Source organism: Argopecten irradians, chromosome 15 (assembly GCF_041381155.1).
Source record: "Argopecten irradians isolate NY chromosome 15, Ai_NY, whole genome shotgun sequence".
Taxonomy (NCBI): domain Eukaryota; kingdom Metazoa; phylum Mollusca; class Bivalvia; order Pectinida; family Pectinidae; genus Argopecten; species Argopecten irradians.
Window position 1 is genome coordinate 6471906 of NC_091148.1, and position 27315 is coordinate 6499220.

Consider the following 27315-nt stretch of genomic DNA (forward strand, 5'->3'; position numbering starts at 1 on the left):
GGTCAGAAAATATTAAAAACAGAATTGAAAATTGGCTTGATAAATTTCTGTTTCTGCAACTTGTCTGAAACTAGGGGAAAATAATCTAGTGTTAGAATTTTGCTTTAGAAGATGTTATCAATAACTGAAGCTTACTTTCTGGTATCCAGTCAAACCTGTGATATCACAATATGAATGTGGAAAAACAGGGGAAAATACTCATAATTCCTGTTGAGTGCCCAACCAGAAATAGAAATCCAGTCTCCGATGTGAAAAGCAATGACTCTACCAACTGAGCCAAAGAAGCATGCTCCGTCACCTATGTGACAGAGACCGTATTTAACACTATATGCAAATCGTACCGACCCACTCTTTTTACACATTACGATGAAAACAAACAACTTTTGGGTCATTGAAAGGGCTAAGTCTAAAAATATATAGACATTTTTGCCTTTCTGTATAGATGAATAATTGTGATGGTTTTTTTTCTATGTATATATATAAACTAGATATATATGTACATTAAATTCATTTTTTGATAAAAGCAGAACATTCATTGTTGATCTTACTGCAGACTCTGACACTGAAGGCCGGAGTGGAAGTAGAGGGCGATCGCGACGGAGGACATACAAAGGAAGTGGGCCTCGAAGTCACACTACAGGCAGTGCAGTAGATTTTGACGATGGTGAGTTGATCTAGGTTTTATCAATATTGGTGATGGTTAAATTTACCAATTATTAGCTCACCTGGCCCGATATGCCATGGCATGGTGTTTGTTGTTCATCTGTCAGTCGTCCGTCCATCAACATTTCCTTTAAATCACTTCGTGTCATAAAGTCCTACATTAATTGTAACAGATTTTGGCCTGACACATCCTTTGGGGAAGGGGAATGTAGTTTGTTTAAATTTTGGCTCTAAACCCCGGGAAACAGGAGGATAAGGCCCAATAGGGGAAATAGAAGTAAATCTTTTAATTGCTACTAGTCATAGAGATTTACTTGGATTGTCTCCACATTTGGCCAGAAACATCTTTGGAGGAAGGAGAACAGTTTATATAAATTTAAGCTCTGAGGCCCCCGGGGCAGGATTGACGGGGCCGTGTATTGGGTAAACAATTGTAAATCCATTAGATCGCTTCTAGTCATAGAGTTTAATCTGCATGTATTATAACCAGATGGCCAGAAACATCCTTACATGGGGAAAGTGGAACATAGTTTGTATAGGCAGGAGTGGTGGGGCCCAACAAATAATATGAAGTAAATATTTGAGGAAATATATTGGCACAACAAACTATGTGAGCGATACGGGTCCTCTGAGCCTCTTGTTTTCTCTCCCATCAGTTATTCATAGCCTGCTTGCTTCCATTTGCCACCTCAATCCTCCTTAATCTGCCCCCAGCATGTGGGGTGCCTGTGATTTCATTTGTAATGTAGTATGGTAGCCTTCAGCTACTTCAAGGTGATAATGTCTGAGAAGCTATAGTGGAGCATGGTATTATTGGTATACAAATATCTTAAGGTTCATGTTTAAAACAATATACAATTATGACCCTCTGTGGAGGGATACATCTAGAATTGTCTCCATGGAAAGAGTTATTATCTCAACGGCGAAGCCCTTGAGAAAATGATTCTTTCCCGACACCAAGGGACATAATTATTTTATTATACCGAACAAAATCTCTGGTTAAAGCATGACGAAATTTCACAACAACGTTGCTAAATTCATTGGACTGCAAAAAAGTAAGAAACAGCGTTTCCATTGTTGGTTGACGTTGCAGATGATGTCAACTTCCGGTCACCTGCGGAGCTTCCAAGGGGTTATTTCCTTGGGGTTATTTCCCTTGCCTTCAAATTCCGGAAAAAATAACTTATTCAATGTCATGTGATCAAGTTTAATCAGAGCATTCAGGTGAATGTGAGGTATAATAATATGTTTATTTCCTTGTTTATTTGTTTTTCAGCATGCAAATTAACTTAAAATGTATCTGCCTGTCTCTAGTTATTTATTCAGAAGGTTAGCTGATTCTAATGAAATTTGGCCTTTCTCCATCCCGTCAACCATACCGACCCCCTCCCCCCTAAAAAATAAAAAATGAATGAAATATTCAAAATTTAAAAAAATTTACTAACTGCAGGTATTGATAAAGAAACAAATAAGGGCTGTTTATAGTAAAGAATGAATTTTAAAAGATATTTTTAATTAAAATATTATCCGTTTATTTGCTGTTGTGTGTTATGCATGTTGCTTGCCTCATAGTGTTGGTGCATGGTGTTGTGTTCACAGATGATGACCGCTCTGGTTATACAAGTTCACAACGAACAGAGAGGAAAGGTCGGCTGTACAAAGGTAAATAAGTTATACAAGTTCACAACAAACAAAGAGGAAAGGTCTGCTGTACAAAGGTAAATAAATTATACAAGTTCACAACAAACAGAGAGGAAAGGTCTGCTGTACAAAGGTAAATAAGTTATACAAGTTTACAACGAACGGAGAGGAAAGGTCTGCTGTACAAAGGTAAATAAGTTATACAAGTTCACAACGAACAGAGAGGAAAGGTCGGCTGTACAAAGGTAAATAAGTTATACAAGATCACAACGAACAGAGTGGAAAGGTCGGCTGTACAAAGGTAAATAAGTTATACAAGTTTACAACGAACAGAGAGGAAAGGTCGGCTGTACAAAGGTAAATAAGTTATACAAGATCACAACGAACAGAGAGGAAAGGTCGGCTGTACAAAGGTAAATAAGTTATACAAGTTTACAACGAACAGAGAGGAAAGGTCTGCTGTACAAAGGTAAATAAATTATACAAGTTCACAACAAACAGAGAGGAAAGGTCTGCTGTACAAAGGTAAATAAGTTATACAAGATCACAATGGACAGAGAGGAAAGGTCTGCTGCACAAAGGTAAATAAGTTATACAAGATCACAACGAACAGAGAGGAAAGGTCTGCTGTACAAATGGTAAATAAATTATACAAGTTCACAACAAACAGAGAGGAAAGGTCTGCTGTACAAAGGTAAATAAATTATACAAGATCACAACGAACAGAGAGGAAAGGTCTGCTGTACAAAGGTAAATAAGTTACAAGTTCACAACGAACGGAGAGGAAAGGTCTGCTGTACAAAGGTAAATAAATTATACAAGATCACAACGAACAGAGAGGAAAGGTCTGCTGTACAAAGGTAATAAGTTATACAAGATCACAACAAACAGAGAGGAAAGGTCTGCTGTACAAAGGTAAATAAGTTATACAAGATCACAACGAACAGAGAGGAAAGGTCTGCTGTACAAAGGTAAATAAGTTATACAAGTTTACAACGAACAGAGAGGAAAGGTCTGCTGTACAAAGGTAAATAAGTTATACAAGTTCACAACGAACAGAGAGGAAAGGTCTGCTGTACAAAGGTAAATAAATTATACAAGTTCACAACAAACAGAGAGGAAAGGTCTGCTGTACAAAGGTAAATAAGTTATACAAGATCACAACGAACAGAGAGGAAAGGTCTGCTGTACAAAGGTAAATAAGTTATACAAGATCACAACGAACAGAGAGGAAAGGTCTGCTGTACAAAGGTAAATAAGTTATACAAGATCACAACGAACAGAGAGGAAAGGTCTGCTGTACAAAGGTAAATAAGTTATACAAGATCACAACGAACAGAGAGGAAAGGTCTGCTGTACAAAGGTAAATAAGTTATACAAGTTCACTACAAACAGAGAGGAAAGGTCTGCTGTACAAAGGTAAATAAATTATACAAGATCACAACGAACAGAGAGGAAAGGTCTGCTGTACAAAGGTAAATAAGTTACAAGTTCACAACGAACGGAGAGGAAAGGTCTGCTGTACAAAGGTAAATCAATTATACAAGATCACAACGAACAGAGTGGAAAGGTCTGCTGTACAAAGGTAATAAGTTATACAAGATCACAACGAACAGAGAGGAAAGGTCTGCTGCACAAAGGTAAATAAGTTATACAAGATCACAACGAACAGAGAGGAAAGGTCTGCTGTACAAAGGTAAATAAGTTATACAAGATCACAACGAACAGAGAGGAAAGGTCTGCTGTACAAAGGTAAATAAGTTATACAAGTTCACAACAAACAGAGAGGAAAGGTCTGCTGTACAAAGGTAAATAAGTTATACAAGATCACAACGAACAGAGAGGAAAGGTCTGCTGTACAAAGGTAAATAAGTTATACAAGATCACAACGAACAGAGAGGAAAGGTCTGCTGTACAAAGGTAAATAAGTTATACAAGTTCACAACAAATGGAGAGGAAAGGTCTGCTGTACAAAGGTAAATAAGTTATACAAGTTCACTATGAACAGAGAGGAAAGGTCTGCTGTACAAAGGTAAATAAGTTATACAAGTTCACTATGAACAGAGAGGAAAGGTCTGCTGTACAAAGGTAAATAAGTTATACAAGTTCACAACAAACAGAGAGGAAAGGTCTGCTGTACAAAGGTAAATAAGTTATACAAGATCACAACGAACAGAGAGGAAAGGTCTGCTGTACAAAGGTAAATAAGTTATACAAGTTCACTACGAACAGAGAGGAAAGGTCTGCTGTACAAAGGTAAATAAATTATACAAGTTCACTACGAACAGAGAGGAAAGGTCTGCTGTACAAAGGTAAATAAGTTATACAAGATCACAACGAACAGAGAGGAAAGGTCTGCTGTACAAAGGTAAATAAGTTATACAAGATCACAACGAACAGAGAGGAAAGGTCTGCTGTACAAAGGTAAATAAGTTATACAAGATCACAACGAACAGAGAGGAAAGGTCTGCTGTACAAAGGTAAATAAGTTATACAAGTTCACAACAAATGGAGAGGAAAGGTCTGCTGTACAAAGGTAAATAAGTTATACAAGATCACAACGAACAGAGAGGAAAGGTCTGCTGTACAAAGGTAAATAAGTTATACAAGTTCACAACAAATGGAGAGGAAAGGTCTGCTGTACAAAGGTAAATAAGTTATACAAGATCACAACGAACAGAGAGGAAAGGTCTGCTGTACAAAGGTAAATAAGTTATACAAGTTCACTATGAACAGAGAGGAAAGGTCTGCTGTACAAAGGTAAATAAGTTATACAAGTTCACTATGAACAGAGAGGAAAGGTCTGCTGTACACAGGTAAATAAATTATACAAGTTCACAACAAACAGAGAGGAAAGGTCTGCTGTACAAAGGTAAATAAGTTATACAAGTTCACTATGAACAGAGAGGAAAGGTCTGCTGTACAAAGGTAAATAAGTTATACAAGTTCACTATGAACAGAGAGGAAAGGTCTGCTGTACAAAGGTAAATAAGTTATACAAGATCACAACGAACAGAGAGGAAAGGTCTGCTGTACAAAGGTAAATAAGTTATACAAGTTCACTATGAACAGAGAGGAAAGGTCTGCTGTACAAAGGTAAATAAGTTATACAAGATCACAACGAACAGAGAGGAAAGGTCTGCTGTACAAAGGTAAATAAGTTATACAAGTTCACTATGAACAGAGAGGAAAGGTCTGCTGTACAAAGGTAAATAAGTTATACAAGATCACAACGAACAGTGAGGAAAGGTCTGCTGTACAAAGGTAAATAAGTTATACAAGTTCACAACAAATGGAAAGGAAAGTTCAACTGTACAAATGGTAAATAAGTTATACAAGATCACTACGAACAGAGAGGAAAGGTCTGCTGTACAAAGGTAAATAAGTTATACAAGTTCACAACAAACAGAGAGGAAAGGTCTGCTGTACAAAGGTAAATAAATTATACAAGTTCACAACAAATGGAGAGGAAAGGTCTGCTGTACAAAGGTAAATAAGTTATACAAGTTCACAACAAACAGAGAGGAAAGGTCTGCTGTACAAAGGTAAATAAGTTATACAAGTTCACTATGAACAGAGAGGAAAGGTCTGCTGTACAAAGGTAAATAAATTATACAAGTTCACAACAAACAGAGAGGAAAGGTCTGCTGTACAAAGGTAAATAAGTTATACAAGATCACAACGAACAGAGAGGAAAGGTCTGCTGTACAAAGGTAAATAAGTTATACAAGATCACAACGAACAGAGAGGAAAGGTCTGCTGTACAAAGGTAAATAAGTTATACAAGTTCACAACAAACAGAGAGGAAAGGTCTGCTGTACAAAGGTAAATAAGTTATACAAGATCACAACGAACAGAGAGGAAAGGTCTGCTGTACAAAGGTAAATAAATTATACAAGATCACAACGAACAGAGAGGAAAGGTCTGCTGTACAAAGGTAAATAAATTATACAAGTTCACTAGGAACAGAGAGGAAAGGTCGGCTGTTATATAAAATTATAAAGGTAAAACTTCAGCATGTTGAATATTAATAGTTAATTATCCAAAAGCATTTTATACTTTTCTTTTTAAAATGACTTGATAGCAGTTATCTCCCTTGAGCTTCAAAATTATGAATATAAAGATATGACTATCTTTGAAATTGCACCATAAAATTTTCTGCTGCATTAATGTGTGTTTTAAGGCGGGAATGTTGATAATTTGTATGAACTTCCCCCCCCTCATGAGAATTTTAAAAGTTGATATGTGTTTTTATTACATTTCAGCTCCAGTCGCCTTTAAAATAAAGCAGAGAAAGCGACGTCTGTTGAAATCGCAGTCGCCGTTTACTAAGGAGAGAAATCTGGATGTACCCACAGGGCCAGGATTCAAACTAAAACAGAACGCCAAGGCTACAACAAAATTTGTAGACTTTGAGCGTAAAGACAGTAATTGGAAGGTAGAACTCTTTGGTGTTTGAGCAGAATTTTGGTAGCTTTTGCTGTTGTAGTATATACTTAGACAACAATAGTTCCAATATCACAAGAGGACACATTGGAACATACAGCAGCCTCCCAAAACACACTATCACTAACTATACACAATACATCTAACACAAGAGAGACCATCCTTATAGATGTTACACCACCGATACAGCATAAATGATACCCATCATTTGAACATTAATTGGTGTTTAATCGTATATATATATGTCTTATTAACACAAAAATAATATAAAATAATTTATTTTGCCTTTGGTGCATGCACAATCCAGTACTGAACATTCCATATAGGATATAGTGCCACAGATTTTTTTCGGGATGCAATTAATTATTTTTCATATTTTTAACTTGAAGTAAAATTAGAAGCTCAAACTTTTCAGTGGTGGTAATGGTGTAAATTAGTAACTTTTGTAACTGAAGAAAAATACTAAATCGTCTGCTCCTGTTTTTGATAGTGAAAAATTATCACTTGTCAGCGGTGGAGCATCTTTAAATGACTTTTATAAGCTAGCTGTTACCATGATGATAATTATACAGTATCTTCTTTCAGGATTGTTCTATTATTTTTTCTAATTTCTTTTTTCTCCAGATTATCCGTATGTTTCAAATTTATTGCAAATTTATGGTGAATTGAAAAATTATTGCATGAAAGTAAATGTATTGAATTTTTAGGTGTTTATGCCTTAATTATTAATTGTTCATTATTTTTTTTTCTGAAGGAGCCATCAAAGTTTGAAATACAGAAATCTGAGAAAGATGCAACGAAATTCTGGTCTCCGAAAACTCAGAAGGTAAATGTTATTGATAATTGAAGATTTAGCACGTAAGTCAAGAATAAAAAAGATCTGCAGCTCTGTTTAACATCAGATCTACTGGTGGAGGAGGGATAGTAAACTGTGTGTTCAGTTTGTATCATTTGAATTATTGAGGTTTATTTATCCCATTATTCGCCCGATATTCAGTGATTTTCTCCCATGAATATTTGTACATATATGACGTATGCCACTTAATGGAATATGATCTGGAACAATTGTCATTGGCTGGGAATTCATTGTGACGTTAAGACAGAAACAATAAAACGACATAACGTCGGATTTTGAGGATGTTTGGACAAAATGGCAGCCTCTGCTGGAATTTTGCATTACATTTTGACATGAGTTTCTTTTAACTGTATTAGATTGTTGTAGTTATGTAATAAAAAAAAAAGTTAAATTTGTGTTCATTTCACATGCATTCTATGAAACTAGTCTCGAAGTTTTAATTATTGCTTGCCTAGGCTCACAATAATAAAAACCTCTTTAAATCTATTGCAGAAAAAGAAGCAGCATGAGAAACGGTATGTATTTATATTTCTTATAAAATATTATATACATGTACTGTTATAATTATGACATTCTAATATAATATAATTGGTTCTTTTCCTCAATAGATAATTTCATAAATTTGATATATAACAGATGAATTAAATTCTAAATTTAAATTCTTAGCAGCTGAGTGGTTAAGGTGTCTGACATCCAATAACTAGCCTTTCACCTTTTGGTCACAGTGACTGAAAAGTTAAGGTGTCTGACATTCAACACCACTAGCCCTCCACCTATGGGCCACAGTGGCTGAGTGGTTAAGGTATATGACATTCAACCACTAGCCCTCCATCTCTGAATCACTGGCTGTGGTTAAGATGTCTGATATTCAACCACTAGCCCTCCACCTCTATGTCACAGTGGCTGAGTGGTTAAGGTATGAGTGGTTAAGGTATATGACATTCAACCACTAGCCCTCCATCTCTGAATCACTGGCTGTGGTTAAGGTATCTGACATTCAACCATAAGCCCTCCACCTCTATGTCACAGTGGCTGAGTGGTTAAGGTGTCTGACATCTACCACTGGCCCTCTACCTCTATATTACAGTGGCTGAGTGGTTAAGGTATATGACATTCAACCACTAGCCCTCCACCTCTATGTCACAGTGGCTGAGTGGTTAGTGTGTCTGACATTCTACCACTGGCCCTCCACCTCTGTGTCACAGTGGCTGAGTGGTTCAGGGTGTCTAGCCCTCCACCTCTGAATCACTGGCTGTGGTTAAGGTATCTGACATTCAACCATAAGCCCTCCACCTCTATGTCACAGTGGCTGAGTGGTTAAGGTGTCTGACATCTACCACTGGCCCTCTACCTCTATATCACAGTGGCTGAGTGGTTGAGGTGTCTGTCATCTACCACTGGCCTTCTACCTCTATGTCTCAGTGGCTGGGTGGTTAAGGTGTCTGACATCTACCACTGGCCTCTACCTCTGTGTCACAGTGGCTGAGTGGTTAGGGTGTCTGTCATTCTACCACTTGCCCTCTACCTGTATGTCACAGTGGCTGAGTGCTTAATGTGTCTGACATTCAACCTCTAGCCCTGCACCTCTGTGTCACAGTGGCTGAGTGGTTAGGGTGTCTGACATTCTACCACTGGCCCTCCACCTCTGTGTCACAGTGGCTGAGTGGTTAGGGTGTCTGACATTCTACCACTAGCCCTACACCTTTATGTCACAATGGCTGAGTGGTTAGGGTGTCTGACATTCTACCTCTAGCCCTGCACCTCATAGTGACTGAGTGGTCATTTTCAGTTTATTTTATTATGTGAAATTACGAAACAGTTTATTAAATCAATTGATGTGTATTTTATCTTTTTTTTGTTTTAAGTGGGCGACACCCGTCTCCTGATTCTGGATTGGATAGTGACAAAATGGCAGGTAAGGTTTCATTACAGTCTTTTCTTCACTTGTCTATGTAATAATAGAAATTTTGAATTAGTACCAGGTACTAAGATGTTTTCATATATAGACTGATAGTTCAATGACTGGTCCCAACTAGGATATCCATCAGAAACTATTAATTTACTGAAATCATTATCTTTTCATTTTATAATTAAATATTAATATTATTACATTATTTTATACTTCATTATTTCATATTTGTCCTAATTGTTACACTAGCCTAGAACACTTGTGTCTTTTTTTAAGGTTTATAAAAAAAATATAGACCACACAGTATGAAATTAGATAAAAGAAAATTAAAAGTGAAAATGTATATGATGTATAAATCATTTCAATTCAGAAGCTAGATTTAGCTTTTCTTATCATCTCATATCATATTCATGACATGTTATAATGTACAATAGATCATTTAAAGCTTATTTTTCTTTTCATTTTCTTTTTCGTATTGTGTTAATGTGGAAACAATGTCTTTTGTTAGAAACATTCGCAAAATGTAAATATGTTGTGGTTATCATTTGTCATGCAACTTTCATGGCACGAGTACGACTGTTTAATGTGTCTCAATTTATATGCTATGTCAAGCTAAAAGGAAGTTAAAGCATCAAATGGAATCAGCAAAATTATCCAGGATTGAAGAGTTCCCACAAAGGACAGATAACCTGCTCAACCTGCCAGTGACTTTGAGTGACACTGATTGTGAGGAATATGTCGAAAAATATGAAGCCAACAAAATTAGAAATCTCCATAACTTGTACAATAAGTATGCATCATCTAGAGAAACAAGTGGTTTGGAAAACCATTTGAAGTCTTGGTCTGATAATGTGTCAAAGAAAAAGAAGCGGGAGAAAACTTATCATACAGAACAGCAAAGTTTACACAAGGGAGGTAAAAAGAAGATAGAATCAAAAGAAAAAGGACAAAGGCAGCAGACAGGGAAGGAAACAGAGGAGAACCTTGCAGCACAACTATCGAGACCAGTTCTGCTGCGTTCTGAGTCCGGTGCTATCTCCCCGATTCTCTATGACATTAGCCATGCCAGTGCTTGGCTTCATGCAGGTCATATATGCATGAACAATGGTTGTGTCTCATACAAAGGAATGAAACCCTGTGATTTTGTCTTCACTTTGAAATTGAATGATCTTTTATCACTATTGAGAATGACTATATCCCTTACAGCATGTCTGTCATGTTGCAAAACATGCAACAAGATTTTATCTTATTTTGTGAACTTTGCAGAGTGTTGGCCTTGTCTTTACAAGAATGACCTTCACCTTTGATTTGATGATGTTCACTGAAGCATGACCTGCGATATATAAATGTATATTGTTTGTGTGATGGTCAGCTTTTATCAATTCCTTTTAACATCAAATTTTGACTTGCCACCATTCTCTAGAATATTAAAAAAAATCAATAAAATTTTCAATAGATATAATCTGTTGAGAAAATCTTATGAACAACTTAGGGTCTTGTGGCCAGTCTTGTACCTCAATCCTTATACCCTACCTTGATTCCTTAATTGCATGGCAACATAACAGTTATTTCTTCACATCATGAGCTTTAAGCTTGGGGCCATGGTGGATGAATGCATGGTTAAGGTGTTCTGACATGTAACCATGGTGATGGGGATTTAGATATTTTTTTCCATTCTAGATTCTTCTTTATCCTTTGTTCAGACTCCAAAGGGTTAATATAAACCATTAAATACATATTTGTATTCAGCATACAATGTTGTTTAGGTAAATTTTCATTGAAATTCTTATCACAAATCACAGAATTATCACATTCACCCCTGAAAATTCATAGTGAACTCTTCCAGCCTTTGAGTCAGAAGAGACCAAATCTGTTTCCAGGGGTGACAGCATTTTACATATTAGAGTTTTCCTTCATAATATTTAATAAAAGCTCTGTGATTCTTTTAGTTAAAAGGATAAATAAGATTTTAATTCCCTGGTAAAACATGCAAATTAATCAAAAAAATTGTTAGATTATAAAAAATCTTTATAAGAACCTGCCTTTGTGGAAATGATATTTTTTTAAGAATGGTGATTAGATGGATAATAGTATGAGGTTTTATGGAAAATAAAATTCTTAATGCATGAAATAGGCACAATTTAAAAAAAGAGTATTTCATATTTTACCTAAAAGGACATGTACAATGTATAAGCTATTTGATATTATTGCATTAAGCTGTAGGAGTGTGGAAAAATAATTACAGCAGTAGGACAAAGTACCATGGAATTTTTTTTGGGACACAATTAATTATTTTTAATAATTTTATCTTGAATTAAAATCAAAAACTCAAACTTTTCAATAGTGGTAATGGTGTAAAGTAAGTAACTTTTGTAACTGAAGAAAATACTTATTCATTTGCTCCTGTTTTTGATAGAGAAAAAATACCATTCTTTGGTGGTGGAGCATCTTTAAAAAGAACAAAACATGTAAACAAATATTTTAATTGATGTTACCAAGACCAGGTTACAGTTTTAGGGGGTTACTGAGTATTGTAACTCTCAAGGTTATTAATGGGTATTGAATTCAGCTTTTAAGTACCACATGAAAGAAATTGACTTGAAAATGATAATTTATAAAAATAAAAAATAAAAAAAAAAGTAAAAAAAAAAGGAAAAAAGTTATAATCAATATCTTTAAAACGTTTTACCTGAAAGGGCACTTGTTATCATTTAAGCAGTTAAAACTAATTGTCATTTAATTCAGGTTTACTAAAGATATGTATTGATTTTAATATTAAACGTTCGTCTGTGATAGAAAACTTTTGTAAGTAATATACTATGGTTTAAATAAATACAATACGTATGGATTAAATTTCATGGCTGAATTATAGATTTTGAGTTACTGATGACAAAACATGTCTTTATAATGTATTTGGCTAAGTATTGATTTTTAGTTGAGAAACTAAATATTATTCAGGAGAAAATCGACAGTTTGTGCTGTACTACATGTACTGTAGATGTTTGCTGTAGCAATGGTATACACACAACTGAAGATTTTAATGACTGTGCTGATCACACTTGTGAACAGCTATTAAGGAATTAGCTAATCCCTATATATACAGGTATGTTTCACTTTCTGTAATTTTTGTTTCTTTTTTAACATTTTAAATTAAGTTAAATTAACATTATCATAAAACTGCGAAAAGAGATTTTTTTTTTTTTTTTGCTTTTTAAAAAAGACATGTTAACATCTGATGATAAATAATAGCTAGATTATTTATACCTCCTAAGTGTAGCAATATCATTTTGCCGTATTTCAAAGACAGTCTTTTATAGGGAATATATTATATTAATTACAAAAAAGTTACTGAAATTTATATTTGTTACAGATTATGTCAAATTTTCTTGGTTTTTTCCCCATCCTAAATGAGGATAAATCAACATTATGATAAAAATGTGAAAATTAAGATTTTAATTACAGAAATGCTGATTTAATATTTACAAAAAAAGCAGTAACATTGTGTGCTGCACTTTTAACACAATTTGCGATAAATCATAGACAAACTCTTGTAGGAAATATTTTATATCAATCACTAAAATATCAATGGAAATAATTAAAGATAATTAGATTGACTTTTAACAAGTTCGTTATTTATAAGAGGTTATAAGAGGTTTGATAATACTAGAGATTGTAACGAAACGCTTTGTCTGGGTTGTTGTTGACTTTCTCCCTAGAAATTTCAAACATGGACTTGTACCTACAATTATGTCTCCTCCTAAATAAATGTCAAGGAAGTCAGATGTTGAAGGTTTTTACATACAATGTAATATATGAAATTTACTTGCATCAGTTCTGTTAGGATTTACTTATTCTATATTTGCCTATTTCAGAGTTATCTGCCCTTGCAGGTAGGTATTAATTGTGATGTCATGTGTTTGCAAAACATAACATCACACTTTTCAGAGAAAACAAATGCAAATTTTGCGTGCAAAATAATGACGTCACAATCGAAACCTACCTGCAAGGGAGGTTACTCTGTAATATGCAAAGACGGAATAAATCTTTACAAAATCACAATTTGTCAGTGAAATGAAAGATTATTTTGACAGAATGTCCTCAATCCATCATTCTGGGTGGTAACAATACATTTCTATAATCATAGTAAACCCTATATTAATCGACAATCATCTCCGTAAAAAGACCACCTGCTTAATAAAACCACTTTTGTTAGATACCAAATGGCTTATTTCAACACAATATTGTAAAGGAGTGTAACGACCACTTGGCTAAAAAGACCATAACCTTTGACCCTCAAATGAGTGTTATTTATAGATATGTAAATTAGACAAGATAAATCATTGAATATTTATCACCCATAGTAAAGTTTAATATGTAATATGGAGTCTTATAACATAGATTACATTTTCTATGCATGCTTCGCATGTGAATTGTTGGATCCAGGCATATTTTTGTTCCCTATACCAATTTAACTTACCATACCTCTTTGTCGTGTTGTGGAGTTACCCCCCTTTGTTGTGTTGTGTTGTGGAGTTACCCCCTTTGTTATGTTGTGGAGTTACCCCCCTTTGTCGTGTTGTGGAGTTACCCCCCTTTGTCGTGTTGTGGAGTTACCCCCCTTTGTCGTGTTGTGGAGTTACCCCCTTTGTTATGTTGTGGAGTTACCTCCCTTTGTCATGTTGTGGAGTTACCTCCCTTTGTCATGTTGTGGAGTTACCCCCTTTTGTCGTGTTGTGGAGTTACCCCCCTTTGTCGTGTTGTGGAGTTACCCCCCTTTGTCATGTTGTGGAGTTACCCCCCTTTGTCGTGTTGTGGAGTTACCCCCCTTTGTCGTGTTGTGGAGTTACCCCCCTTTGTCGTGTTGTGGAGTTACCCCCCTTTGTCGTGTTGTGGAGTTACCCCCCTTTGTCATGTTGTGGAGTTACCCCCCTTTGTCGTGTTGTGGAGTTACCTCCCTTTGTCGTGTTGTGGAGTTACCCCCCTTTGTCGTGTTGTGGAGTTACCCCCCTTTGTCGTGTTGTGGAGTTACCTCCCTTTGTCATGTTGTGGAGTTACCTCCCCTTTGTTTGTCGTGTTGTGGAGTTACCCCCCTTTGTCGTGTTGTGGAGTTACCCCCCTTTGTCGTGTTGTGGAGTTACCTCCCTTTGTCGTGTTATGGAGTTACCTCCCTTTGTCGTGTTGTGGAGTTACCTCCCTTTGTCGTGTTGTGGAGTTACCTCCCTTTGTCGTGTTGTGGAGTTACCCCCCTTTGTCGTGTTGTGGAGTTACCCCCCTTTGTCGTGTTGTGGAGTTACCTCCCTTTGTCGTGTTATGGAGTTACCTCCCTTTGTCGTGTTGTGGAGTTACCCCCCTTTGTCGTGTTGTGGAGTTACCTCCCTTTGTCGTGTTGTGGAGTTACCTCCCTTTGTCGTGTTGTGGAGTTACCCCCCTTTGTCGTGTTGTGGAGTTACCCCCCTTTGTCGTGTTGTGGAGATACTCCCCTTTGTCGTGTTATGGAGTTACCTCCCTTTGTCGTGTTGTGGAGTTACCTCCCTTTGTCGTGTTGTGGAGTTACCTCCCTTTGTCATGTTGTGGAGTTACCTCCCTTTGTCTTGTTGTGGAGTTACCTCCATTTGCAGGAAATGTCTGGATTGAGGTGTAAACCCATAATAATTTCAGTTTGTTTATTTACTATCAAGAATACTGTAAAATCGATGTTAAATGAGTTGTAACCATTTGTAATGAATATCTTCAAAAAATATCAAATGTTTTTAATGTTAAATATCTGGATTGTTTTTGAAAAAAAATGATAATTGGTAAAAAATATCCTTTAATTTTTAAAAATAAATATTTATCCAAATCAAAAATAGAAAAGTAGAATTAAAAAATAATACAAAATGATGTTGCTAAAAAAAGTACTCGGTTCTATTATTATCTTATGAGCTGTAAAACCTTAAACATTGCATAATTATACTTTTTGTGATGTTATTTCACCATAAATCCGTAAATCTACAGAATCTGACGAAAGCGATTTGAAAACCCCATCACCTGAGGTGTGTATCAAAGAAGTTGATATCTATATCCCTCAACTGTCAACGGAGGAACTTGATGAGGATAGTGACACAGGAAATGATGAAAACATCAACATTGACCTTGATCCAGAGTTTTTGACCTCTGCTGAACCTAGCCTTGACCTTGATTTTGACCTTGCAGTTGACCTTGACCATTTTGATTTCGTCATTGATGATCTCCCAGAAATCGAGTCTCTTAAGAAAAAGTCAAGAAAAAAGCACAAAAAGAAACACAGAAAAAAGAATACCAATGGTGATAGAAATGCTGAAAAGGAAGATAATGTCAAGTTGCTTAGTCGAGAAGGAGACGACTCTAATGAAGTGGTGCAAAAGGGAGAGAACTCTGCTGAAGTTAGACAAAGAGAAGATAACTCTACTGAAGTTAGACAAAGGGAAGATAGACAAAGTGAAGATAACTCTTCTAAAGTAAAGAAAATAGGAGAGAGCTCTACTGAAGAAATAGATAGGGGAGATAACTCTTCTGAAGAAAGGCATAAGGCAGATAACTCTGTTTGGGTGTGCCAAGAAGGAGATCACTCCAACTCTTCTGAAAGACCTATTGGCAAGAATGTGGAAATATTTCAAGAAAATCTTACCAGAGAAAATCATCCAAGCTGTCATCTTTATGGGGAGGATTCTGATGTTGTGGACTCATCTGCACCAGAGTATCAAGGTCCTGAATTACAGAAGAGAAGACAAAAATACAAAAGAAAGAAAAGAAAGGAAAAAATGGACAGAACAATTGATAAATCTGAGTCAGAAAATGTCAAAACTCTGAAGGAAGAAGGGAATGAAGTAGAAGTTCAGACGTCTACGAAGCAAGATAAAGATGGTAAACCAAGGCAGCGAAAACACAGAAGACGAAAAAATGTCTTGAAGAAGTATTACGATGTATCTGATACAGATGATCAAAACAATCAAAACCAGAGGCAACATGGCCATTCTTCTTTAGTCAAGGCAACTAAAGATTTACATCATACTGAGTGTCAGAGTTTTACCAGAGGTGAGGTGTTCAGCAGGAAACACCAAATTACCGATACGGCTAGCTGGACTACTGATGAAACGTCAGAAGTAGATGGTGTCGATGGTCGTCCATCTATGAAAAAGACTTTATCAATGGGGATACCAGGAACTGGAGATCGGGACTATTTTTCTTCAGATGATGATATGTCAACATCGTCAAAAAGTGAGGATGGAGACATCTCAACAATAGAGGAAGAAGAAAGTTTTGGGAGGGGAGATAACTCTAATGATACAAATCAAGGCCAAGGGAGATAATCACATCAAGACTAAGGGAAAAAACGTCAAAAGAGGAAAGGTTAGTGTTAGCAAAGGGATGAAAAACAATATTTTTAAAAAGGAAGGCGATATCAGGAAAGAAAGGAGAGGTAATTTAAGGAAAAAGAGAGTAACATTTACAGGACTAAAAGATAACCAATGCCTGGAAAAGGGGAACAACCTGAGTAGGGGAGACAACTTGTGTGTGACGAATGAAGAATTTGACCTGGACAATGACGAATCTAAAAATGTTGACAAGATCTCTTCTGAGCAAAACAAATTTGACTGTGCAAAAATTCCAGAAATTCAAGTTCCCCATGAAGCAGAATGGTCTGAACAATATTCAGCTGTTTCAAGACGTAATAACTACACATCAGTCATTTCAAATTCACATATTGATCAGGCTAAAACTTCTCATCAAGGTCAAGGTCATAGCTGTGAAAATGTTCAAGGTCACAGTATTGAGAATGGTCAAGGTCATGTGGACAAAGAAGATCTAGCCAGCAACAGTTCTGAGACCAGAATCCATCGAGTCAATAACATGTCAAGTGAAGATTGGAAGAAAATTTTTGTAAATGTCCATGGGGAATATGACAAGGATGTTGCCAGTTCATTTAGCATTGTCTCGGGTGATGAAAACACAGATGAGGGAGATACAACATTGACGAAAAGAAATGACTGTCGTCTATCTTCAGGTAAAGGTAATGCTGATGAAGAAGTTGTCGAGGATTGTTTGTCAACCAAAGGTTGCGATGAATGCCTTGTCTTTGAGAGGTCTGATCTAAGAAGACATCAGATGGATGAAGAATACATTTCTTTAGAAGAACTGGACACGGACAACCTCAATTATGAAGATAGTCAAAAGAACATTAAACCAGTCTCAACACCAAGGAGAGCTATCGTGAAGAAGGAAAGGAAAAAAGATGTAATCCGACCAACTGAATACAGGAAAAAAATGCTTAGTTTAAAAGGTAATAGATGCATAGTCCAATTCTGTTTTAAATAATTGTAAAATATTTGTCTTCTGAAATATTTTATACAGCTGTCTAATTTCATGAGCTGTGGTAGCTAATTGAGTAAGGTACATGGAAGTCTCCAAATGCTTGTGTTTGAGCTAGAGGGCTGCTAGCAACTGTTACATTATCTTCCCTCCCTAACACCCAAGCTGGGTCCTGCAAAAAAGTAATTACTCAATTGAATCAAGGTTTGGTCACAGGTACCAAACGTAAGCTGGAGGAGCGGATATCTACACAATCAGACCGGGGTTTGAACCCGACACCTTCCAAACACTCTTTGGATGCAGATTTCTGGTTGAGCTACCTGATCTGTGGTGTCCGTCCAAATCCAGAAGTTATGACTGTTAGGCCAAGAAAAAAAATATGTCTGTTTAGGGTTACCCGACCGACCCAAATTTTTTACCCCCGACCCTAATTTTTTCCCCACTTTAATTTCTACGAGAAAATTTTTTAAAAAGTCGGGATTTTGATCTCAGACTTTAGTTCTGGCCATCATTTTAGAGTGAAAAACAACAATAAAAAAAAAAAAAAAAAAAATCCTCCCGATGGACCGACCCTATTTTTTTTTGCCAATGTAACCTTAAACAGACACATTTTTGGGGGGCCTTATAGCTGTATTGAACAAATTCAATATGCAACGCAACTTGTTCAGATGTAAAAGATCAGGATTTGGATACCTGCTCCAATTAACCGCAAAACTGATTCTTATTTTACTAATTAGGTAATGTCTGTTGTGTAGGCAATACATTAAATACATCTTTGGAGATTTATTCAGCACCACATCTGCAGTAAAGGGGAATAACTCATATACATCAAGAATTAGAATTATCTCCCATAGACCATATGATATGTACTACTTACATCAATACATACACACTCAAATAGACTTTGAAACCATCTTTCAAAATACCATAAGTTCTATTTAGACCATAATGTTAATTTAAGCTGACTTTTATCACTGAAGGCATCAACTTGGCAGAAGCAAACACCGACCCCAGTTGGTCCCAAACTGTTTTGACTTCTTTGAAAAATAAAATAAATATTGAAATAATTATCTCGATAAGAACAGAATTAAAAGGAAATCAGATGTTTTTAATCTTAGTATAATCAATAATTACAGTTTATCTTAACTTTAAATGATTTTGAATCTGAAAAATTAAAATCCACAATGTCCAGAGATGTGTTAAGATTTCCAGTCAGGTCATCAAAGTTGCACATGCTCTGCCAACAAAACCATGTTTGCTTGATTTTTCATAAACTAAAACATTAAATTATTGAAATGTTTATGTAATTTTATGAAACTTAACTTGGTATATAGGAAATCTTCTGTTTTTTATATTGAATTAACTTTTCTTTTAATATTATTTTTTTCATTATTAGTGAACTTTGGTATTAAGAAAATCATCTATTTTCTTTAAACAAGCTAACAATACTTTTTATGTTTTGATCTCTGTGATTGCACTGTGTACTTAAAATGTTTTAATCCAATGCCTTTGTTTTGAGGTGTAATTGCCCTGATTAATTAGTAGAAATCAATTAAGATCTTGTACTTGTTGGTATTTTAATAGACATTATAATTGATAATGATACCAACAAAACCAGTAATTAATATTTAAATGCATAAGCATAAGTTTTGATAGATACAAATACAAGTATTTTTTTGATCAGGTAGATGACTTATATATATACCAGGTATTTATATTTAGGATATGACATTTTTTTATATCTATATTGCCCTGCATTGTGTCATACCCAATATATATATACATCCCCCGCCACCATTTAAAACTGATATTCCAGATGATATCAAGATGTATACATTTCTGTATATACACAACATATCAGGGTGCCATTTAAAAGGAGTACAGTCATTGTAATTGTCAACCGACTTGACATTATTACACATACCCAAGGAAAGATATATGCAACAGTAGTTTGGCATTGCAATATTTCAAAGTATAGCTAGGCACCCATTATGTTTTGCAATAATTGAATTAATATAAATGTCTGAGTAATTAAAAATAATTTTATTTGTAATAATTTTGGTTGAAGATACATTTATAAGACTATAACAAAATTTGCAGAATACATTGTATTACCTAAAGCTGTGGTACAGTGCACTGATGTTTGGTCTCCGAAACCTTGACCTCAAGGTCAAAGTTTGGCACAGCATAATTTAATTTGATCTCCCAGGATTAACTCTAAAACTAAAACTGTGTGAAATAAATTAAGAGTTGCAGAACCTTTTAATGTAAAACATTCACTATTAGAGAAATAACCCATAATGCACTTTAACCGGTACATTAAGGTCATTTTAATCTTAAACCAAGGGTCAAAGTTCAGCAATAAAAAAAATGTCTTGATTATTTAAATATGTGTATGTTTAAAGGTGATAACATTGGTCTATCATTAGTCTATAGAGGAGAGACACACTGTGTACTTTGTTGGGTGAATAAAAAATCTAGTTTCAATTTATTTTTTCCATTAGATTTATGGCTGTTGTCAGACATTAAAGCATTCTTCAAATAGGTGTTGATATGTTACTGATAAATTGTACTCTAATGTAAACGACCTGTTTGGTATTGGTCCATCTGAAACCTATTTTATTAAATAAACAGACAATTAATTTCTAGTTTTAAATTAAAAAAGTCCTTTTATGTCCAAAGGATATTTAAAGTTTAATGAAACCTTTCAGATTGTGGTGTATTGTAAATTAGATTACACTGTGGATCTTCTGTGCAGTAAAAACTTTAAATAGCATCCGAGGACCCAATCTGGGAGGTTGAACCTACAGGAGGTGTCGTGTGATCTCGTGGAATTTGTTATTTCTTAAAATTGGCAGTTGTATATAGTTCTGTTAAAATACCTGAAAAATTCTAGTGGGAATTTAACTGGAATTCTTCATAATATTGGTAAGCTTAGATAGTCAATTGGGGATTATTTTGTATTTTTGAAGGAAAAGAAATTTCGGGTTCAATAAAACAAGGTTATAAAGAACCTCTGGGGACCAACAAAATCACTTTATATACATAGTTCATTATATACATATTGCAGATATTATATAAGAACCTTGACAGGGTTAAGAAATACGATGTTATAACCATGAATTTGTTGTTAATATGCTTATCTGTTTAATGATTATAAATTTACAGTAGTTTTTAAAGCAGCATTTTTTCTGTATATTTTAATCTTCAAAGAGCAAGGACGTCCTTCTAGCTCAATGGTAACTTCCATTTTGAAAGTATCACAAATAAGGAGTTCATTTATCTGATTAGTGGGATGGAAAGACATATAATAATGTTTGTAAAAGTATGTTAAATAGTTTCAGACAAGCCCAATTGATTAAATCAAAATAAGAGTTTTTAGGTCATCTGACCCGAAGGGTCAGGATGACCTATTGTCATTATGCATCGTCCTTCGTAATGCGCTGTGCGCCGTCTGCCGTGCGTAAACTTTTCATTCAAACGATTTCTTCTCAATAACCAGAAGGCCCAGGGTACTGATATTTGGCCTCTAGCATGCTGGGATGAAGGGCTACCAAGTTTGTTAAAATGAATGACCTTGACCTTCATTCAAGGTCACAGGGGTCAAATAGGCTAAAATCCTTTAAACAACTTCTTCTCAATAACCAGAAGGCCCAGGGGTACTGATATTGGGCATGTAACATGCTGGAATGAAGGGCTACCAAGTTTAATCTTCATTCAAGGTCACAGGGGTCAAATAGGCTAAAATCTTTAAACAACTTCTTTTGAATAACAGATAGACTCAGGATACTCATATGGGGCCTGCAGCATGCTGGGATGAAGGGCTACCAAGTTTGTTCAAATGAATGACTGTCATTCTAGGTCACAGGGGTCAAATAGGCTAAAATCTTTAAAAGACTTTTTGAGAATAACTAGGAGCCTAGTGACCTGATATTGGGCCTGTGACCTGCTGGGATGAAGAGCTACAAAGTTTGTTCAAATCAATAACCTTGACTTTCATCCAATGTCACAGGGGTCAAATAGGCTTAAATCTTGCAATAACTTTTTAGGTCATCTGACCCGAAGGGTCAGGATGACCTATAGTCATCATGTTTCGTCCGTCGTCGTGCGCCGTGCTGCGCCGTGGCGCGCCGTGCGCCGTCCGCCGTGCGTTAACTTTTCACATTTTGAACTTCTTCTCAAGTTTGACCAGTGGGATTGAGCTGAAACTTACCTGAAATGATCCTGAGATGGTCCCGACAAAGTGTTGTTATTATTCGGGTCGATCCGAAATCCAAGATGGCCGCCACAGCCGCCATCTTGAAAACACATTTTAAACTTCTTCTCAAGTTCTACCGGTGCGATTTGGCTGAAACTTGCATGAAATGATCCTGACATGGTCCCGACAAAGTGTTGTTATTTTTCGGGTCGATCCGAAATCCAAGATGGCCGCCACAGGCGCCATCTTGAAAACACATTTTGAACTTCTTCTCAAGTTCTACCGGTGCGATTTGGCTGAAACTTGCATGAAATGATCCTGACATGTTCCCGACAAAGTGTTGTTATTTTTCGGGTCGATCCGAAATCCAAGATGGCCGCCACAGCCGCCATCTTGAAAACACATTTTAAACTTCTTCTCAAGTACTACCGGTGCGATTTGGCTGAAACTTGCATGAAATGATCCTGACATGGTCCCGACAAAGTGTTGTTATTTTTCGGGTCGATCCGAAATCCAAGATGGCCGCCACAGGCGCCATCTTGAAAACACATTTTGAACTTTCTCAAGTTCTACCAGTGCGATTTCGCTGAAACTTGCATGAAATGATCCTGACATGGTCCCGATAAAGTCTTGTTATTTTTCGGGTCGATCCGAAATCCAAGATGGCCACCACAGCCGCCATCTTGAAAACACATTTTGAACTTCTTCTCAAGTTCTACCAGTGCGATTTGGCTGAAAAAGTTGCATGAAATGATCCTGACATGGTCCCGACAAAGTGTTGTTATTTTTCGGGTCGATCTGAAATCCAAGATGGCCGCCACAGTCTCCATCTTGAAAACACATTTTGAACTTCTTCTCAAGTTCTACCGGTGCAATTTCGCTGAAACTTGCATGAAATGATCCTGACATGGTCCAGACAAAGTGTTGTTATTTTTCAGGTCAATCCGAAATCCAAGATGGCCGTCACAGCCGCCATCTTGAAAACACATTTTGAACTTATTCTCAAGTTCTACCGAAGGGATTTGGCTGAAACTTGCATGAAATGATCCTGACATGGTCCAGACAAAGTATTGTTACATCTCTGGTTGATCCCAAATCGAAGATGACAACCATGACACTATGTATAATTAAGTTCCTATATTTAAAGGCCCTTGGGCCTCTTGTTTGAAATAAAATTTGTTGAAAGAAATTGAAAATGATCCCTGACATGTCCTGACAAATTTTACCTATTGTCAAGGTAAATGACCGTTTAAGGTTTGGCCCTAACTTGTTTGTGAATAGCTAAGAGGCCTAGAGACCTGATATTGGGCCTGTGACATGCTGAGGTGAAGGGCTACCATATTTGTTTTAAAAAATGACCTTGATCTTCATTCAAGATCACAGGGGTCAAATAGGCTAAAATCTTTAATGACTATATTGTATTGTGCCAATAGTCAGATGACCGTTAAGGCCCATGGGCCTCTTGTTTATAGCCCCCGCAACGAAGTTAAAGGGGGTTGTTGCTGGAATCGGCTTGTCCGTCCATCCGTTCATACGCCAGTCTGTACACACAACTTTGTTCTGCGAACTCCGTCTGCACTATTTGACAGATTCTGATGAAATTTGGTACACAGAACCCTGACATAAAAAGGAGTTGAGTAAAAAAATATAGGGTTCTGCAATGTCCTCTATTGATGGAGTTATTATTAATTAAAAGGCCTAATTGGCCTGAGCGGTAGAAACAACTTTGTCCAGCAAACTTCTCCTAAACTAATAGCAGGGGGATTTTAGTCTGCCACTCTGGCGACAGTTCTAGATTTGAAAAAAAAAATATTTTGTTTACTATAATCTTTGATAGAGACCACCTACGAACAAACAAATAAACAACATAATGCGGTTAATAGATTTTACATTTGATTCTTTTCTTTAAAAATAAACTTCATTGAATAAACATCTTTGTATATGAATAGAATTGTATTCATATTTTATGCTGTGGTTTAAATGTTAACTACATGCAAGAATTAAATATCAGATTGTTTGAGCTTTGATGATCTGCGATTGTGACGGAATAACGTATCGTATGACCGATATCGTGTTACGCTGACATACATGTATATTGTAGATCGTATATTGTCTTCAGCCAATTCCCTGTAGCGAACTGGCCAGGTGTCTATTGTGCTAATTGGTTTTATATTGTATGACGTACAACTCAAATAAAAAAAAATTGGTGTAGTATCAAAATGGTCTTTCTGTTTGGCCAACATTGTCCATTTCATGTATCCTAAAATTTCCATTTGTGGAAATATTGACCATTTGTGAGATTACTTCGGGATTTATTATGTTGTACATGTAGTGAAGTGTGTACTTTACAAGTGGTTAACATAGCCTATCAAATTTTGAGGTAAGGTATATTTAGTTATTGTGTGAGAACAAAGCTGGAGGTTCGTTTTAGAAATGTTTGTGATTTTAATCATACGCATTAATTGATAAATATTAATACTCAATATTTTTCTTTTGTTGGATATGAAGGTGGGACTATTTTTACTCTAAAGTATTTTTTTTCTATAAATATTGCATTAAAATGATTTTGAATATACTCTATGTTCACTAAAACCCCAGCTTCGAAAGCTGCAGTAGTTAACACTGATAAACTATGACTTGGTTACAGTGAGAAAATAACTCATCTCCCATCCTCCATTTATTGAAACCTTCAAACCCCTCCCCCCAAACCCTTAAAACCCCTAAGTCCCCAAAGCCTTAAAACCCCTTAGTCCCCTAAGCCTTAAAACCTGTCTCTCCACCCCTCCCCCACCCCTCCTGACTAAACTGAAGGAATTCCTCTAATGCATCTTTGGAATCCATTACTCCATACCCGTAATTATTTGAAATGTATTAATTCCATATCAGATAATTAATTTTAATTAAACTTGATGATCACCCTGCAAATTTAAATACAAATATGTAGATGTAATAAATCAAAGTTCACTTGACCTTGGTTGCGAGATATTGTTAATTGACAATTATGTACATTAACTTCTCAGATTGATTAATCATTAATTAATTAAGTCTATGGATAAAGAAATGTGATATGTGTACATACATAATGTACATATACTTTATAAACATGTTAGGATTACACTTTTATGTTGTAACTGATATTGGTGAATGAAAGTAATAACATGTAAAGTGAAAAGATGGGGGAGGGGGACATGAGAGGGGGGTAGGGGCAAAGGGAAGGGGGGAAAGGGGTGATTGAGGCAGATAATCAGCAGTATCCTCATGGAAGTATCTGAACAGATTGTACAATCTCACTACTTAGCATTACACAGGTGAGGTTGGAAAGAGGGTCAAGAAATATGGGAGATTGACAGCCAAGTTTCCCATGTAATAGTCTATATCAGTTTATGTTGTCACCATAAATGAAAATAATGGATTGAATCCTTGGTTTGTCTTGGCAAGGACTGATAGGTTATGTATTCAAAGTAGGTCACTGTGACCTAAATTTTATAGCCACTCGTACATTACTAATACCCGATAAATTAGTCTTTGTTTTTGAATTCCAGGTGAAACAATAATTGATAGAGAAGATATTCAATGTACCAAAATAAAGTCACTCTGACCTATTTTTAACCTTGGCCTACATAAAGAAACTATCTATGATATACTATATACTCTGTCTCCTGCACTTACACCATTAAGTGAGTTATGTGCTGACCTGATTCTTTTTTTTATCCTTTCTGCTTTTTCATGAACTGACACATTGATGTGTCTTCCCTTTCTCTATTTGTCTCATTTTAATCATTAAAATATTATTCTGAATTTGCATTTAACAGATACAGAGTTATCTGCCCTTGTAAGAAGGTACTAAATTGTTACATAAACTATGTTTTATATGCAGTATGTTGTATTTCGAGAGAAATTTCATTTTTCACTCGGGAAAATAATGTCACCATTAATGATAACTATGTTTAGATGCAAGGGCAGACAACTTGATCTATAATATGCAAAGTTGGAATTATTATTAAAAACACTGATTTCATGTATTCTTAAGGAAAAATGTGTGTAAAAAGCTGTAGCTGATTACTAACTATTATTAACACACACTTGTGAATCAATGAGTTCATGATGTCATGAAATAATTCGTTTGTTGGTTTGTTAATTAACATTTATATGCTAATTAACCTCTTGTTTTGTTTTTCTGCTCTTTTTCTGAACATAAAAAATAGCATCAAAAAGGGGAAATGACACATCTGAACGTTTGGAAGGAATAGCAGAGGATAGGCAAAAGAACAAGAGTTTTCCTGATGCAGATTATTATGCAAATGAAGATGATGAAATCCTCACTTTCATGTCAACCATTAAGGCAGATACTGAAGTAACATCCAAAAGTTCAGTAGTAGCTGGTGACCAACTCACGGAAAACTCTGACCACTGCAATGATCCAGAGGAAGTTTCTTTGTCATCCCAGGAGGCAGAAAATCAGAATACAAAATTGTCAGCTGACAACGAAGATTTGAATGTTGCCTCTGAGGAGGAAGGGAAGCAACCAATTTCCATTTCTTCCCAGGATCCAACTTTAGGGCTTAGCCAGAACATATCTGATTTCATACATCAAAATGCATCCAGCAACATTAATGAATTAGAACAAAACATTTCTGCTTCAAGGCTTGCTCAACCTTTGTCCCCAAATCTTTTGTCTGATGTGCATTCTGAACAGAGTAATCATTCAGATGCCGAAACAACGAGTAGATTAACAAATGATAAATCTGTTCCTCAAGAATCTGAATGTCTGGTCAGTTTTAATCAGAACACATTGGAAAATGTTGTCACTGAAAGTGAAAATGACTTCCGTTCATTGGATCATGACAATGCATCTGACAGTGAATGTACGTTAAATGGTCAAGCAAATTACAAACAAAACACAGAAAACATTTCAGAAGTTTCAGAATTAAGAGATCTGGTTGAAAATTCTGAGTTTACATCTTCAAGTGAAACAAACCTAGATTCCTCTTTGGATGAAGGAAGACAAGAAAACACCTCAGCCACTGTAACATGTGACTTATCCCATGGTGCATCACGACAGGAAGTGACCCTTGACCCCGATTTACACCTACATATCCAATCATTTGGAGGTATACTTTTACGCTGAGGCTTTGTATGAATGAGTTGATTTTGCATGGCATGGCTTGATATCAGAACTGATGATTGCTGCATGAGTTTGATGAATTTTCCTGCTTTGTTTTAACAATAAAAATTATGATTTTTATTCACAGCTTCACAAATATTTTTTTTTTT

At 35.9% G+C, this 27315-nt stretch overlaps 1 protein-coding gene across 6 annotated transcripts in view; it reads left to right on the plus strand.

Moving 5' to 3' along the window:
- LOC138309277 (nipped-B-like protein B) overlaps nt 1-27315 on the plus strand; it is a 126399-nt gene that overhangs the window by 46077 nt on the left and 53007 nt on the right. For 3 of the 6 annotated variants that reach the window (XM_069250448.1, XM_069250447.1, XM_069250449.1), the window contains exons 8-14: nt 554-664; nt 2263-2325; nt 6570-6742; nt 7505-7576; nt 8099-8121; nt 9472-9521; nt 26247-27152. In XM_069250448.1, the coding sequence (XP_069106549.1) occupies nt 554-664; nt 2263-2325; nt 6570-6742; nt 7505-7576; nt 8099-8121; nt 9472-9521; nt 26247-27152 (1398 nt within the window). Of the gene's footprint in view, nt 1-553; nt 665-2262; nt 2326-6569; nt 6743-7504; nt 7577-8098; nt 8122-9471; nt 9522-16826; nt 17815-26246; nt 27153-27315 lie in introns of those variants that run through there. The other 3 variants (XM_069250451.1, XM_069250452.1, XM_069250450.1) reach the window with 2 other exon arrangements.